This window comes from Telopea speciosissima, chromosome 6 (genome assembly GCF_018873765.1).
Source record: "Telopea speciosissima isolate NSW1024214 ecotype Mountain lineage chromosome 6, Tspe_v1, whole genome shotgun sequence".
Lineage (NCBI taxonomy): Eukaryota > Viridiplantae > Streptophyta > Magnoliopsida > Proteales > Proteaceae > Telopea > Telopea speciosissima.
The window spans coordinates 7227484-7243678 of record NC_057921.1 but is presented as its reverse complement, the minus strand read 5'-3'; the positions used below and the strand labels follow the sequence as shown (position 1 = coordinate 7243678).

The 16195-nt window shown below is 38.7% G+C and overlaps 2 protein-coding genes and 1 long non-coding RNA gene across 3 annotated transcripts in view; 2 read left to right on the top strand and 1 right to left on the bottom strand.

Annotated features, from left to right (window-relative positions):
• Positions 1–965: 965 nt before the first annotated feature.
• LOC122664324 lies at positions 966–3843 on the top strand. Its single transcript, XM_043860100.1, has 6 exons — positions 966–1225; positions 1366–1455; positions 2657–2730; positions 3174–3265; positions 3421–3468; positions 3716–3843. Exons 1-6 carry the CDS (start codon positions 1208–1210, stop codon positions 3733–3735), a joined length of 342 nt encoding a protein of 113 aa, XP_043716035.1. The 5' UTR covers positions 966–1207; the 3' UTR covers positions 3736–3843.
• Positions 3724–12527, bottom strand: LOC122664325. The gene is made up of 3 exons (XR_006333326.1): positions 12518–12527; positions 10910–10914; positions 3724–3859 (listed from the first exon to the last, which is right to left on the bottom strand). It is a non-coding gene; the product is annotated as an uncharacterized LOC122664325 (long non-coding RNA).
• Positions 12528–13476: 949 nt separating this feature from the next.
• The window catches only part of LOC122664322 (transmembrane 9 superfamily member 2-like), a 44176-nt gene continuing 41457 nt past the window's right edge, over positions 13477–16195 (top strand). Inside the window, exons 1-4 of the mRNA XM_043860099.1 lie at positions 13477–13912; positions 14331–14371; positions 14477–15062; positions 15173–15310. Of these exons, the coding sequence (XP_043716034.1) occupies positions 13767–13912; positions 14331–14371; positions 14477–15062; positions 15173–15310 (911 nt within the window). The 5' untranslated portion in view covers positions 13477–13766. The remainder of the gene's footprint in view (positions 13913–14330; positions 14372–14476; positions 15063–15172; positions 15311–16195) is intronic.

Here is a 16195-nt window from a genome sequence, read left to right as displayed (position 1 = left end):
GATTTTGCAGGTACCGATTTGCTTACCAATGTGTGGTGAAGCTGTTGATGAAGCTGTAGAACTTCCGTACTTGCTGCCTTGTGAAGATCTTGTAGTTTTACTGCTTCTATCCTTTCTGAAGCGAAATTTTCTTGTGTACTATACTTACAAACATAAAAGAATATGTATATGATATAACATAGGTACTTGGGATTGTACTGTAATTAATATAATCTATCTTTTGGTTAGTTTTTCTTTTACCTTCCGTTGCCTCTGATATTTATTTAATATCTTTTGCCTCTATTGGTGGTTTGTGACATGTAAGTACTGCTTCTGGATCCTTGGGGATTTACGGATGTGGTTCGACATCCGGGTTACCCGCCCGACCCGCCTAGGGGGTGGTTCAAGGCATGACAAATTGTATGAGGCTTTGAAAGTTTTCAAGAGAGAGAAAGAGCAGTTGGATTCTATGATATTTTAATTAAGATAATATTATTCCAAACGTTCCTATGTATCAATCAAATTTGATTGGGTATTGCACAACGTGAATGAGTTATTTATAAAGATATAGAATTGTTTCTTTTCCGGTTGTGGTACTCAAAAAAGAGACAATATTGTTGCCTTAGTGATATGGCTATTTTGTTTTTCTTGAAAGAGTATCATGTTCACCCTTTGTACAGGTTTGTTGAGATAAGGGGAAGAAGGATTAAGTAACGGCCCCATCGTTTCTTGGGCAACTGCTCTACAGGTGGACTTTTACATTGGTCATTATCTATTTTCCGGTATGTCTTGCTTTGCATACCCCTTCTTTTTTTCGTCAACAATAAGAATGTAAAGTTTTAGTTCTCTCTTCTAGATGGTGGTATGTTGTGGATAGTTTGTACATAGAAACAAATCTATTCTAGAACCCCAAAAATTACACAGGTGGATTTCATTTTGTCTTATTTCTCAGAGGCAAGTTAATGGTGCCCTTTATCTTTATCAATAATTCAGCTGAATGCTTGTCCTTTTTGCTTTGTAGCTTGGCACCGTTATATATGCCCATGGATGCTGGACATGTTCAAAGAAACCTGAATATGATCATTTACTGAAAAGAGATACAGAAGAGTTTAATAAATTGATAACCTCAATATCTTCCGAAACAAACAAAATCAAGGGTACCATAAAGTTGCAGAGTCATCAGGAGCAGGAGGAGACTGAGCAAAAGGCTGGATTTTGGGGATATCTAATGCAAGCTATTTATCAGGTTAATTTATCTGAGAGACCTTTCATGATTATTGTGCAAACCTGTTGTCCAGATGTTCTTTTTTCCTCTCTATATTTCCTTATTTCTTCTGATTACTCACTATGTATTTTTGTTGAACCTGGCACTTTTTTTTTTTGCAGACTTGTGCAGGTGCTGTACTGCTCACAGGCATTGTCTTTTGGTTTATTATAGTTCCATTTTTGTCAACTGAAACTTTTAGACTTAACCTGGTGAGACTCTTTCCCTGGTCATGGAAAATGATTAAAATTTATGTCATGTGAATTCTGTTAGATAAATTGATGACAATTTAGCTGGTAATACATTTTCCTTTACAGTATACTTGGAGTTGTGGGGTATGCATGGAAGAAACACTGTTATGGAACAAATAATCTGAAAGAGTTATTGTTGACCCAAAACTTCTATATGGTTATTTCCAGGTTATTTGTTGCATAAAATAAATGTTATAGCACAAGATCTGGTTCCTAATCAAGGATCATTTTATCATACATAGAATGCATGGCCTCACCTGGGGTGAAGTATTTCTTTGCACCCCTGTGTACCTTCTTTATATCTCATCATTAATATTTATACAAAACAAGATCAAAGTTAAGCGGTAGACCCTTGCATACCTTCTTTGTATCTCATCATTGATATTTATACAAAACAAGATCAAAGATAAGTGGTAGAACACAATGTTCTGAAAGGGCGTACCCAGTACACGAGGCTCCTGGCACTGCAGGTCTGGGGAGGGTCACAATGTTCTAAATCTGAAAAAAAAGTTTTTAAGTGCTCATAGTGATAAGACTCGTCAAGATCATCACAGTTCACATCTGGTTGCTGGTGTAGTTCTCTTCATGATAAGGGCAATTTGCTCAGTTTTCCGTTGCTCCTGAGCTTACCAGAATACATCCAAGGTGCCATTCCAGCTGCCATGTTTTGAATTTTCTTGTGCCCTTCACCATACTATTACTTTTATGAGTTCTGTGTTCTCTGAAGAACAGAGTTGTACTTTAGTGACATTTGCAATCGTAATTCCTTATAGAGGATACTATGCGAATAATTTATTACTTTGTTATAAGAATATATTCAAATCCTTCATATCACACTGTGATTTATCTTAAGATAATTAAGACTTCCCTACCCAATTTTTATATTTGTATGCATGGGTACTTTGATCCTCAACCTTGGATTTTTCTTTTTCTATTGAGTCAATACTTAAGAACTCTCATAGGATGGATCGATATAAATGATTCCTGATGGACAATGAGTCCAGGGAAGTTATCTTAATAGGGAAGGATATTCCTTTTCCTTTCACCTCCCACAACTTCAGCATCTATTTGAACAAGTTACTTCACAAACTATTAAATTTGGAAGTTCTGGATCTTTTATTCATATTACTTTTACTAAAAGTTGCTCACTTTTTCTCAACAGTTGATGGGGTGCATGCATACTCTCAATGTTGTTTTTCTTCTCCTTGACACCACTCTTAACAGACTCATAAGTATGTTGGCATAATGACAAAAATTTTCATTCTATTTTGTGGAAATATAAGGTATCAACCTGTCGATGGCTCTATCAATTGTGTAATGGTAACACATGGTGCGCATATCATGTAGAGCATAACATTCTTTTGATTCCTTTCACAACCCTTGTTTCAACCCAAAGCATTGTTTTCACCTCCCAAACCCCCAAAAGAAAAAAGGAAGAGGAAAGCATAGCCAATTACTTGTAGAAGGCCAAAAATCAAATGGTTTTGGCTTGCAAACTGCAATAGTCAGACCTACCACAAACCCACCCAATTATAGGCCAGCTCTTGGCATTGTGCAACATGTATTTGTGACCTAAATCCTTGCAGTGCACCCAATGGTTATCTTAGGTATCCTGAATAGTTACTCTTCACTCCTCATCCCCTTAAAGAAGACATCATGAAATTATTTTTGGTTTTCAGCCCTTCCCTTGGTTCCGATTTGCGTATTTTGTGCTTTGGAGCTGTATCTATATCACTTTTCAGTGGATTCTTCATGCCTGCGGCTTTACATGGTAACTTTCTTCTATTTTTCCGGAACACACTATAATGTTTGCTATCTGATTTTTTTTTTTTGGTAATACACTATAATGTTTGCTATCAGAAATGAAGAGACATTGTTTGAGGTATGTTTAAATAAATATGACAATTTATTTGTGCTTTCTCCTAGGTGGCCTTATGCTTTCCTTGAGCTCTCTACTCCATGGGCACCACTATGGTAAAAAACATTAACTCTGCTCACTCTTCTCTTTTCATTAAAATGCTGGGATAACAGTCACTGCAAGGGGGAAGACCAATCATGTTTTTTTAAAGCTTTTTCCTGATTGTAAGTGGTATGTGTTGTCAAACATCAGCACTGAATGTGCATATTTCTTTTCATCTATGAGAAATTCCATTGCAGTGACTCAGGCCTGCAATACTCTTTCCTTTTTTAGCTCTTTCAGATATCTAATTGGGGATGTTGGGTATTTCAGCTTGGCTGTGATTCACATTCCTTGTTATGGTATATATGCACTAATTGTAAAAGCCAAAAATGCAACTTTCTCTTAGTTCTTCCCATACACATACATAAGGCCAAATTAGTTTCTTGATTTACTTCTGATGTTGTGCTTTAGAGGTGGGCTTTCACTCAATGTTTCAATATCTCCTCTTTTCTGGTAATATGCTTCACAGACCATATCAATGACTGTCGGATTTTTTTTCTTGGAGCTGTTGCTAAATTTGGAGCAACTGTGGTGACATATCTACCCCTTCTTGTTGTGAAGGTAAGTGAGCTTGTAGGTCCCCTGTCAAGACAACCCAATAATATGACCCTCGACTGGTTGGAGTTGCAAATCAGCTCACTATTTGGGTTGATATATGATGATTGAGAATTGGAGTTGCAGCATTTCACTGTTGCATACAATGTCACTTCTTAGGTTGCTTTGATCAGGTAGGTGGTTGGACCACAAACTAGGTTACATTGGTCCAGCTACTCTTTTTCCTAGACACATTGGTTAATTATTTGTCTCTCAGCTATGAAACTGCCCTTTAGAAGTTCCTAACATAAGTTGATGCATCTATTTACAATTGGGTACACCGCCGTTGTTTAGGTCAACCAATGCTCTGTTTTTAGGGTTAATAATTTGTTTAGGTCTCTTGACATGATAGTTGGACCATCAACTGGATTACATTGACATTGAAATTGGTTAGTAGTTTGTCTATTAGACATTAAACTGCCATTTAAAAGTTGACCCTAGAGCAAGTAGTGCATCTATTTACAATTGCATGCAGTGTTATTGTTTTGGTCACTAATTGTTGCCAGACACTGCTCTGCTTTTAAAAGCATTGGTTGAGGTACAGTATGTCAATCAGGCAATCAAACCATAGTTGGCTGATACAAGTTTGTATGTCTATTTGTAATTGGATATTTTTGAGTTTTGTGGCTTGTATTTAAAATTTGCAAGTTTTTGTGTGCTGTCTTCTTTCCTTAATCATTCTATTGCTTTTGCAGTGAAAGCGGCTTCAGGCAAAACATGTAACTAGAGGAGACAAAAGGCATCTATGAAAGTCTGAAACAATATCATGGTTGTCTTCTCCTATATGAAGAAGCTATTTTGTAGGTTGTCTGGATTACCTTGGAAAAAGACCTCATCAAATGGCATCACCTATTGTGAAGTGAACATGATGGAAACCATTCCTCTATTTAAACAACAGGAGGAAAGTGAGTTATGTCTAGTTGATCCAGAAAATTGGGGTCATTGATTATTACCTAAGTCATATTTACATTTGCAATACTCCCAGGTGTGAGTTCTCACCCACTTCTTTACATTCATAAAACACCAACATTCGTACTCTTTCCAAACCAATGTTAGAGTTGTAATAAAGTTGCCTTTTCCACAGTTTTTATTGAGGTCATTGAAGATATTAGGGATGAAGTAAATACTTGTGACCCAAGCTGGGTTGTTCTGTGGAGTCTGTGTTGTTTGAAAAATGGGACTGGTGAGAGTGAGTAAACTGCAAAACAACAATTGGAGGTTTAGTTAGTTGGTTGTCTTTGGAGCTACCATCCATGTGGACAGATTTGCTTGGATGTTGAACCCTGAAGCCCCATTCAAACTTTTTTGATTATATCAATCATTTGTTCATGTAATCTTTGATTTACTTTTATTAATGGATTATTCGTATGTAAGGATTAAGATGAGTCTACTCAGGAGGCATTCAATCATCTTGTTTTTGATGTGTTCATATTAGAAACCCTCGTGCCCCCCCTCCCCTCCCCACCAAAAACAAAAATGAAGTTTGCTACTTCAACTTCAAAACCTAAAAATTATTCACTTTTCCCTTTTCCTAAAGTTTTTTTAATCCATTTTTTTTTTTGGCTGAGGATTCATTTTTATGCATTTTTAACAGCAAAATTGATACGCTTTCAAAGTGATACGGGTCCCCATCCATCACTTATGTCCCTTTCGTTTTTTCTCTCTATCTCACGAATACACACATACATTCTTGTTGACACGTGCACAAATTTCTCTCTCTCTCTCTCTCTCTTTCTCACACACACGCTCACGTAACAAAGGCCCACACGTGCACATTTACTAGTTCACATATAAATATGTGCATCAATCTCCTTGGTATCCTCGAGTCTTATGAAAGTCACAAAAAGGCAAGAAGTTTGGCTTTCACTCAAGTTTTCGTTTCTATCCTCGTGGAGTCTAAAAGATCTCTTTGTTATCCTCGGGGCTTGTGAAGGTAAAAAAAGTCAAGGACTTTGGGTTTCACATTTCCGTCTTCTTCGTTTTTTTATTTCAACAATGTTTTAACTGACAAGGTGTCATTTTCAATATCATTGACCATGTTTTATGTTAGTATCCCTAAATAGTTGTTGAAGATTTTGCTCACCCCAACAATGTGGAGTGTTTATAGATCATTTCTTTGACTTTCAACTGTTTCACAGTCTCAGTCAAAAAGGGGCATTCTATAGACATTACATTTTTTACCCTAGAGTGGGTAGACGATAATGAATCAGAATCCTTTGAGACAATATAATGATCCTTTATTTATAGCCAGGAATGATCCCCATGCCCTGTGCAGCATCCTAAAAGCCAATATTGGTATAAGAGGTTTTAAAACTAGTAAATTACGTTTTTAAAATGTAGTTAAGTGGTTTTGTCACATCTAGAACTAATCCAAACCAACCCCAATTTACTCAGACCAGTCCTGGTTCAGGGCCAGACCCGAACGGGACCCAACCACTAAGGCCAAAATGGCCTAATTTTTACCTAGCCTGAAGGTTGATGTTGTCATGCCTTTAGCTGATGTCAGCTGCCTACAAGGCACGTTGGACGGCTCTATCGAGTGTTGGCCATTGCTAATCTTTTGAGATGTTGGCCAAATTCGTGTGAGATTTGATCCTATCTCCCCTTTGCCGACCAAGAAATTCTCCTAGACACATTCCTAGACCTAAGAGACACCCTAGAAGACTCTAGAACTCTAAAAGACAATCCAAACTTACCTTAGGCTGCTTGGATGGGATTTTCCTTCCATTTCAACCTATTTCCCTTGAGGAAAAAAATCCACTTGAAATGGAAACCATGGATGCCAACCTTGGTTGTGGTACACACCTTAAGGGTATAAATAGATGGCCCTCACTCATTTTGGAGGATCCAAACCTCTATTGTAAAGGACTTGGTATATTGAGACACAAATCTGAGGTTTCTTGCTATTTTACTGCACCAGTTCCGACTTGGAGCCTACCAACCCTAAGTCTACACTGTCTCTCTGCACTCTTCACAAAAATTGTAGCTAGGTGAATCTATTTTAATTTAGCTTTTACTTCGTTCAATTTCATCAAGTTTTGAGCAAGTTTTAGTTATTCTACTGAGCATATGTTATTGTTGCCCTCAGTGGGGGCAGTGATAATGTGCACAATTGTATCAATTTTGTTATAGTCGCACCCATGACCCTAATATATAATTGTAATTTTGTGCCATGTGGACGAATCAACAGCTTATGCCGGTGAATTATTTGCAATGGTTGTTAAACCAATGCATAAGATCATCGATCAGTACATTGGACTCGCGGTTGAAGAAAGGTTCCTTAACCAGGATTGGGGAAGGTTTGTGGATGGCTAGCCCCAAAAGCAAAGAGGATCGTAAGGAGAACCTGGTGCTCGCTCGGATCAACAAGTGGTGTCTTTGTGCAATATGCACTGAGAAGATACTGTTGTTCAGGGTTCAGGAGTTAGCCCTCAATGAAGGATGAGTCTACATTATAGGTATGGTCCTTACCCTAGCACCATGTGTTTTGACCCTCCTCGAAGCCCTTGAAGTGTGGGCCAAGGTCCCGTGACATTTCTTTGGCTGTTCAGCCCTTTTAGTAGGAACTAATCAACGAACGGACACACTGCTGGTGAGTCTGTCCGATAATCCGTTTGTGTTGTCATGCCTATTTTGTGTGTTTCCATGTGTGGGACCCACATCCCCATACTCCGAACATCGTGGCTATGCCCCCGAGCATGGTGGACCCCACTCTGGTGGACCCCACTCTTGACCTCCTTGTGTTCTGTGTGCCTTGTAGATGGGCCTACTAGCCTTGTAATGTGATAAATGATTTCTATAACTTAGAGTCCAAACAACACCTAAGGATGAATTGTTATAAATACATAACTCAGCCATTCATTGGTCATTTAATACCTACACCAACCCAAGACCGAGCATTCAAGAAGGAGAAGAGAAGAGTGAAGAGAAGGAAGAGAGTGGAGGAAGAAGGAGGCTTGCCACTTGGAGGATCCCTTGTGGACATCACCCATTAAGGTAAGAACCCCATTTATTACACTCTCCTCCCCATCCTAAACCATTAAGAATCCTCTCCTCTTGGATTGGTCTTAGCCTAGGGTTTCACTTAGAACCCAAGTTGAGACCATGACCATGTAAGGAACTCCATCAAAGGAGCTTCATATACTAATTTCGACCTTGGAAGGCCTCCATTTCAACCTAGTTGCTATCCAATCATTCCCCCAACTCTAAACCCTAGATTGGGATCATGGGAGTTGAATTCCTTGTAAACCCTTGAACCCATGAATGTTATGTGACATTGTGACCCTAGGAAGGTTTAGGATACCCCTACCTAGCTCTTGAAGTTGTGGGATCTCATGGGTTAAGGCTTAAAGTTAAAAATCTTTAAAATTCGAACTGAATCTCGAAATGATCCAGCTTCAGAACTCCGTCTGTAGATCTGTTCCTCACATTCAGAGCCCTTTAACCGTTTGGACTCACAGAAGGACTCACCTGGTTGCCTCCGTCCGTGGTTCCGTTCCCTTTGGGACTTTCTTAGGGTAATGAATGGATTAACGGACGGATCCAAGGAGTAGACTCCATCCGTAAATCCGTCCTTTGCATTTTGGCTCCATGACCTGGACAGATCCAGGAACGGACTCACTCTTATGCCTCCGTTCTTGAGTCCGTTCGTGCTATGTTTTGCTTCACTTAACAGTAACTTATGGGGACTCCTTTTGGGACCCCTCCTACACCTTCTAAACTATATTTCATGCATCTCTAGGCAACCTAACTAGTACAGGGGAGCGTGTACTAAAGCAATCCTTAACAATCACACCGAACGATACGTAGACGATTGGTGAGTGGGCTGGGCATTGTTTGGGATTGTTATCTACATCTATACATATATAATGCTTTTTGCATCTTTATGAGCATGATTGCATTATTGCATCTATTTCTTACATGACATTGATGATTTGATGATGATGTGGATTATTTTGGGTTACGGTGCAAGGAAGTACCGGTACTGGGACCCAAGTTTATATGAAATTGTAACTTGTATGCCATCCTTGCCTGTATGCGCCGTGTTGTGCTGGTACCCGAGTGTTAGATGGAATGGGATGTTGATACACCGGGAGTACCTTTGGATAAGATAGGATTCATGTAGTATATCTGTGGTTAGGTTCAGTACCCTATGCTATGACCCTTACCAACAAGGGTTCAGGTGTTGTGTAACCAGAGCACCTGTCACCTGTGGAGAGTTAGAGAGGCTAGGCCAGGGGTTGTAATGGTTATCAGGGTCTGTCTCTGGGTGGTTGAGGCTATGGTCGGTGCGGGTCCCAAGGTAATAATTGAGGTTTCCCTGTGGCAAGAATGGAAGGATGCACAGTGTCTCCCGAGTTATTGCAGTAGCATATACCTTTGACTTAGTATTGTGTGTTAGGTGGTAAATGGATTAATAATAGCATGCACCATGGACTATCTGTGCTTTTGTGTGTATGTGCATCCCCATCCCCTCACTAGCTCGATGGAGCTAACCCCCGTGTATACACTCTTTTTAGATGATGATACAGGTGGTGGCTATCATGCTGGACTCGAGGTTGAACCCTCGGGGTATGATGATATCGGTGTTGAGGATCCGGAGGCTGTGACTAAGGAGCACGACGATAGATGGCCTTGCGATGATTATGCTTACGGAGCACACTGATTACTTGGGACTGCGATGATTGTGCTTACGGAGCACATTGATTACTTGGGACTTGTTCGCTTTTTGATTCATTTTGGGCTTATGAGTCTTGTATAAACATTTCTTATATTATATTACTTTTTGTGTAGTTATGTTATGGTTAGTCTAAACCACTGAGTTAAACTTATTGTATCACTTAGCGATTGAACATAATGTAACTATTCTATTAAATGCTTCCGCTTACACTTGATATTTGCAAATGTGATATTTACTTTTTTTCTGCACTCTGATATTAATGAGATATTGATGTTAGTTTAGGACTATGGGATTGGGACACTGTATATGTGATCTTGGTAGCTTAGTGGGATGACCTATGTCATCCCAATCACCCCCTTTATTATTATTATATTCCTTATTGGGATAGGGGCGTGAAAAATTTTCAATTGGGTTTGCTTCAATGCCCTTCGCATCATTTTAGGCCTCTGTTTTAGTTTTCCAGTATGATTTTTTAGATTTTTTGTCGAATGTTTGGTATTTTTTTCTTCTTTGCTTTTCTTGCTTATTAGGTAGGTTTCAAACTAGGCCTTCTTTGCATCGAATTTTCATTTTTTTTTTATTGTTTAATTCATGGTTTTAGTTTAGACTTTGTGTGAGATGTTTTAGGAGTCTTTTGATATAATTCAATTTTTCTTATCGCTCTTAGGTCTAGACCTCTTCCCACCCTGTTTTTCTTATCTTCCCTTTCTAGTTCATGTTTAGGTGTAGGAGTATTTTTGTAAATTATTTGTACACGAATTTGATGTATTTTATTCTGGTTTTCATTGATGCCATGCCCCTGCATATCATGTTTATTAAGTCTTCCATGCATGTATGCTTTAACCTTTATATTTTCCATGCTTTGGGGTGCTTTTATATGTCTTGAATATGTGTTGTGTGGCAATTCTGTAATTTTTCAGCATGTGTATCCTACTCTAGGGTTAGTGTCATGCTAGGTTTGACAAGTCTTTTGAAGTCATATCATGTCTGCCTTGTATTCAGTATACTAACCATGCAATTGGCTGGATAGAGGTTGTTCCCTCGCCCCTAGTTCTTTTTATGATTTATTTGTATAATTTGTTTGCTCAATCCGTGATTAGTCGGCCCACATAATTTATCAACCTAGAGTAGAAGTCTAATTTTTACTGAATGCACCAAGGTGTCTTACACCTTCCTCGGACCATAACTTGACATGAACCCTGACTCTTGGTTAGACTTGTTCGGAGCAGAGTTATGAGATATTTATTCATGGATCATAGACCTTATCTAGGTGGTGACTCTTTGTCAACTTGAGGTCTTAGACCTCTTTCCCCTTTCGAGAGATAGGGTCTGGAATGCCCTTTGTCCTCACAGGCGAGTGGCCATAGTTCTACAAAACGTGGAGTAGGTGGGATTAGTTCTGTATAGCATGGGGTAAATTGGATCAATTCTATATAGCATGGGACGGGTGGGACTCCTTCTTTACAACGTGGTATATGTGAGACCCATTCTTCACAACATGGGGCTGATGGGATATTTTCCTCGTTTCGTGGTCATTGATAGTCGTCTCACCATCAGGTGCCTCAAAATTCACGATTGGGAAACTTAGCGTTACGGTAAGCGACATGCTGTACAATGGGAGGAGGAGGAGGAGGAGACATCAATGGTGATGGTTCCGAGACACAATCATGTTATATTTCAGAGTCTTCATCGTGTGGTGATGAGACTATACGTATGGTGGATGACGTCCATAGATGGTATGTTGGGGAGCGAATGCAGAGACATATTCCCTATACTGACGTGAAGCACGAGTTTTGAGACTCAGTCACCAGACCTCACATAGCATCATTATGGATTTTTTGGCTATCTAACTCTGCTGATTTATCCACCTTAGCCCACCTATCCACTTCATCCTATCAATCCACCGCCCCTGTTTATCCCTCATAGTCGAGCCATGAGTCTTGTGGGGACAATAGTTGGGGGACAATAGTTGGAGTATACCCATTGGAGATAGTAGCTGCAAGAGTCAGATTGCTGAGAATGATATGTCATCTTTCTTCCATCAGTTATTCCCACTTCTAGTAGTGTACCAACAACGCTACATGTCATAACGAGGGGATGATGATGACACCAACGTTGACACATAAACAGACGACAACATTCGGTGAATAGGGGCTAGTGTGATATGAGGTATATATAATTAAATATTTCTTTGGATTACATTACACACAATTTTTTAAGTTAAATTATGGATTGATAATCGAACTAACAAATTTAATTAAAATCTATTTGTTTTCATAGATTTACAGTTTGCGTTCGGTTGGGTTATGTCATGTATGCCTGTCATTTTTTATGGAGTCCTTTTTTTGTGTGTGAATTTTGTCAAATATATTTAATTTTACTGTGATGATTAGATATGATTGTATTGACTTTTTTTTACTAATTTTTCAAATATTCAAATATACTGTGATAATGTTGATACACCCGGATACCGATTCGATCCCGATCATTAAAACCCTGATCGTACATTTATGTAATATTTAATATTTAAAAAATATTTTTTATTCCCACTTTTAATTTTTATATTGAATGGACTTTTCTAAAATTTTACCCATTTTTTTAATTTTTTAACAAACTTATTGCAATATTTGTTGCATTTTATTTAATACTTTACATAAAATTGATTGATTTTAAAGTTCGTTTTTATACAGATATTTTTTTTTGATGAAAAAGGGCAAAATATAGCATTAAACTGAAATAGATAGCCTGTACAGAGAGGTGTTCATAATGTCAAACCAGGGAAACAAAACGTTAGAAAAGTTGTGTGTTAGTTCAACAAGTTCAAAGAAATAAGGTAAGCTACACCAAGGCAGAGAAGAGACGGTCTGTTTTGTCAAAATGTCAAAAAGAGTCCTGTTGCAGCATCATATCTCCCTTAGATCAATATGATCTGCAACCGCTGCCCGCCATCCGTGGAAAATACCACAGAGCTCTGCTACCAGCTCATTTGCAGAAGTTGTTTGACCGGAACTGATTTTGACCCTTTTCCCTTTAAGGAACATCAAAGATGTCCACTTGGTTATTCCAAGTTTGGGATAAAAAACTCCTGCGACCAGCAAACCATGCAAGTCCATTGTAGGGTTAAAGACAGAATTAACAGGAAGTTGTGGCAGGGGTGTGTGGGGGAGTGTAGATTGTACATGGTTAACTAAAGCATGCATTGGGGGAGTCAAATTCAAATCACAAATCCATCTATTATCAGGATGGATCACTTGTATAGGGTGAGCCTTAAGGCCCTCATATAAAACTTTGTTTCGTACATGCCAGACAGAATAAAAGGAAATGATAAAAATAGAAAAAAAACCAAAGCAGAGATTGTTATTCAGATATTCAATAATGTCGCATACCAAAAAGATGTACTGGCCCATACTGAACCGACACGGCCAATACTGATCTGATATCATCGGTTTCCGGGATGGCCGATAATCGATCGGATCCCGTGTACTAAATCCATGATTACATGCTCTGTTCAGCTTGTGTTTCGCGAGATAACAGAACCACGTCAGGGTCCTCTCTATCTCTCTCAATGTACTGACTTCTGTCAAGTCGGAAGTCCGCCTCAAATTTCGTTTCTTTTGGGTCTCGCTTCAAACCAAAGATCTTATTAGCTTGGCAGATCTACGATTATTATTTTTTTCCTCCGATATCAGCAAAATCAAATCCTTCCATAGATCAACCAATTAAAAAAAAAAAAAAAAAAAAAAAAAAAAAAATCCTTCCATAGAAAATAAGGAAGTTTTGGGAGCATTTCAGGTTGACATTTCGTTTCAATTTTGTTTTGTTTAATTTTTAATGATCTCAGCATGTGGACGTTAATATATTGAGGAACTTCTTATTATTCAATCTCGCAGATCTGCTACCCGCATTTTTTCAGTCTTGCTGTAATTTAGGGCTTATTTTATTAAAATCCCTTTTTTGCTGGGGTATTTATTCTGGTTTCGTTTATTGTCTCCTGAAGAACAAGAAAAGTACAACCTTTGTTGGAAAGGTCTTGGCTTGATGATGGAAATGAGGGGAGCTATTCTTATGGTTCTTTTACTGGTTACTGGTTTGAAAGTCGAAGCAGATGGGGCGGATCACAGATACAAGGAGAGAGAGCTCGTCCCTCTGTATGCAAACAAAGTGGGTCCTTTTCACAATCCCAGGTGTGTGAATTTGAGAGTTTACCTGTTTTATTGATCCGATCTTTTTCCCTTTTCCATCACTTTCTTACAGCCCCCTCTTTTTTTTTGGGGGGGAGGGGGGGTGGGTTTTGGACATTGGTCTATATGTGGGCTTGTTACCTTTCTTTCTTAGAGAAAGAACATTACATTGCTATTAGAATTAGGTGATGAATCTGCTTTTCCATTCTCTTTATGGTGGGGAAAGGTGCATGATTTTTAGCTGCTGGATGCGGAATTCTGTATTTGTTATAATGTATACTCTTTGTCTTGTTGAGCTGGTTTGGTGTTCTCTTTTAACGGCAATTTTTTTTGTGATTTAATTCTTTTGTGATCTCTGGTTCTGCTCTTAAGTCTTTATTCTGGATTCACTCTTTTACTTAAGTCTCTTTTGCTTTTGCAGTGAGACGTATCGGTTCTATGACCTGCCATTCTGTTCGCCAGGTTTGCATTTAACTATGAATCATTTCTTACCTTGAAAATAACATCAAGTTTGCATTTATGTGCCTATTTCACTAGTTTGATTTTTTGGGTGTTTAATAACCTTAGATAATGTGAAGGATAAAAAGGAAGATCTGGGAGAAGTATTAAATGGTGACCGCTTGGTTGACTCACCTTATGAATTGAATTTTCGGGTAGACAAACAGTCCGAAACCCTCTGTCGGAAAAAGTTGTCAAAAGAGGAAGTTGCACAGTTGAGGACTGCCGTGCTGAAAGACTACTACTTCCAAATGTATTATGATGACCTGCCTTTCTGGGGATTTTTGGGGAAAGTTGAAAGGGAGAACAAGATGGATCAGAGCGAGTACAAGTACTTGCTCTTTAAGCACATCCACTTTGAGGTTCTTTATCACAGTGACCGTGTCATTGAGATTAATGTTCAGACTGACCCGAACTTGGCTGTGGACATCACAGAGGATAAGGAAGTTGAGGTGGAGTTTTCCTATTCGGTTGAGTGGAAAGAAACTGACATTCCTTTCGAGAAGAGGATGGAAAAGTACTCAAAATCATCATCAATGCCGCAACACTTGGAAATCCACTGGTTCTCAATAATAAATTCTTGTGTGACTGTCCTCCTGCTTACTGGTTTTCTTGCTACTATTCTTATGCGGGTTCTCAAGAATGACTTCATCAAGTAAGAATACTGACATTGTACATTTTATTTCTTTATTTGTCTTTCTGAGTTCCCCCAGGTAGGATGATCCCATTTGTTACGTAGTTGATTTATTTTTTTCTTGCCAAAAGATATTCTCATGATGAAGAGTCGCTGGACGACCAGGAGGAGACTGGATGGAAGTACATTCATGGGGATGTCTTCCGATTCCCAAAATACAAATCTCTATTCTCGGCTGTCCTTGGCTCAGGAACACAGCTCCTAGCTCTGTAAGCAATATCCCTGGAGATATTTATATTACTTTGCAGTTTTTCTTGAAAATTTAGAAGTAGAAATAGATATGATGTTTCTCTTTTTTAGAGGGGTGGATTAAGCCACATCTGTAGGGATTTTATTTATTTATTTAAGAATTACAGCAGTAATAATAAACATTTAAAACAATATAGACAACCATTAAAACTATTAGTTTTAGTTGAGAAAATGAGGATTATTTGATTTAACGTTGAACTTATTTAAAATTTCAACTAGCATATAACTGTAATGCTCTTTGTTTCAATCACTCCCACACACCCCCCACCCAAAAAAAAAAAAAAAAAAAAAAAAGAGAGAGAGAGAGCGGAAAATGTCAAGGTTGGTACTTTATGACCCTCCCTGGTCGCCGCAGTGGCGGGAGCCTCCTGCACTGGGTACGCCCAACGTTGGTATGTATCTGTTGCAGGTAATTTTTGATGCAGAATTGAAGACCTATTACCAGTGTAGGCAGTCCAAGAAATTTCAGGCCTAGCGTGTCCTAGCCTATTTTAAAGGCTTGGGTCTAGTTTGTTTTAAGTTTAAGTTAGCTGCGGTTGAACCATGGTTTGGTTGGTCCAATTTAAGTTAGATATTTTCTTTTCTTATTTAAGTTTGGGTCCACGTCCCTTTAAAAGCCTTTTAGACTTTAAAAACGGTTGTCCAAGTTGTAAGGAGTCAGCTAGGAGTTTCCTAGCATGACACCTACTCTACAGTTTTATAAATAAAGGACTGAGAGCGGGGGACTCATACCCCACGATTTTGTTTGCTGGAAATTTCTGTTTTCTGCTCCTTGCGTGGAGAGCTCTTTCCTCGTGGTGAAACAAGGTGTGATTGGTCGTGCGGTGGGAAGCCAAGATACTGCT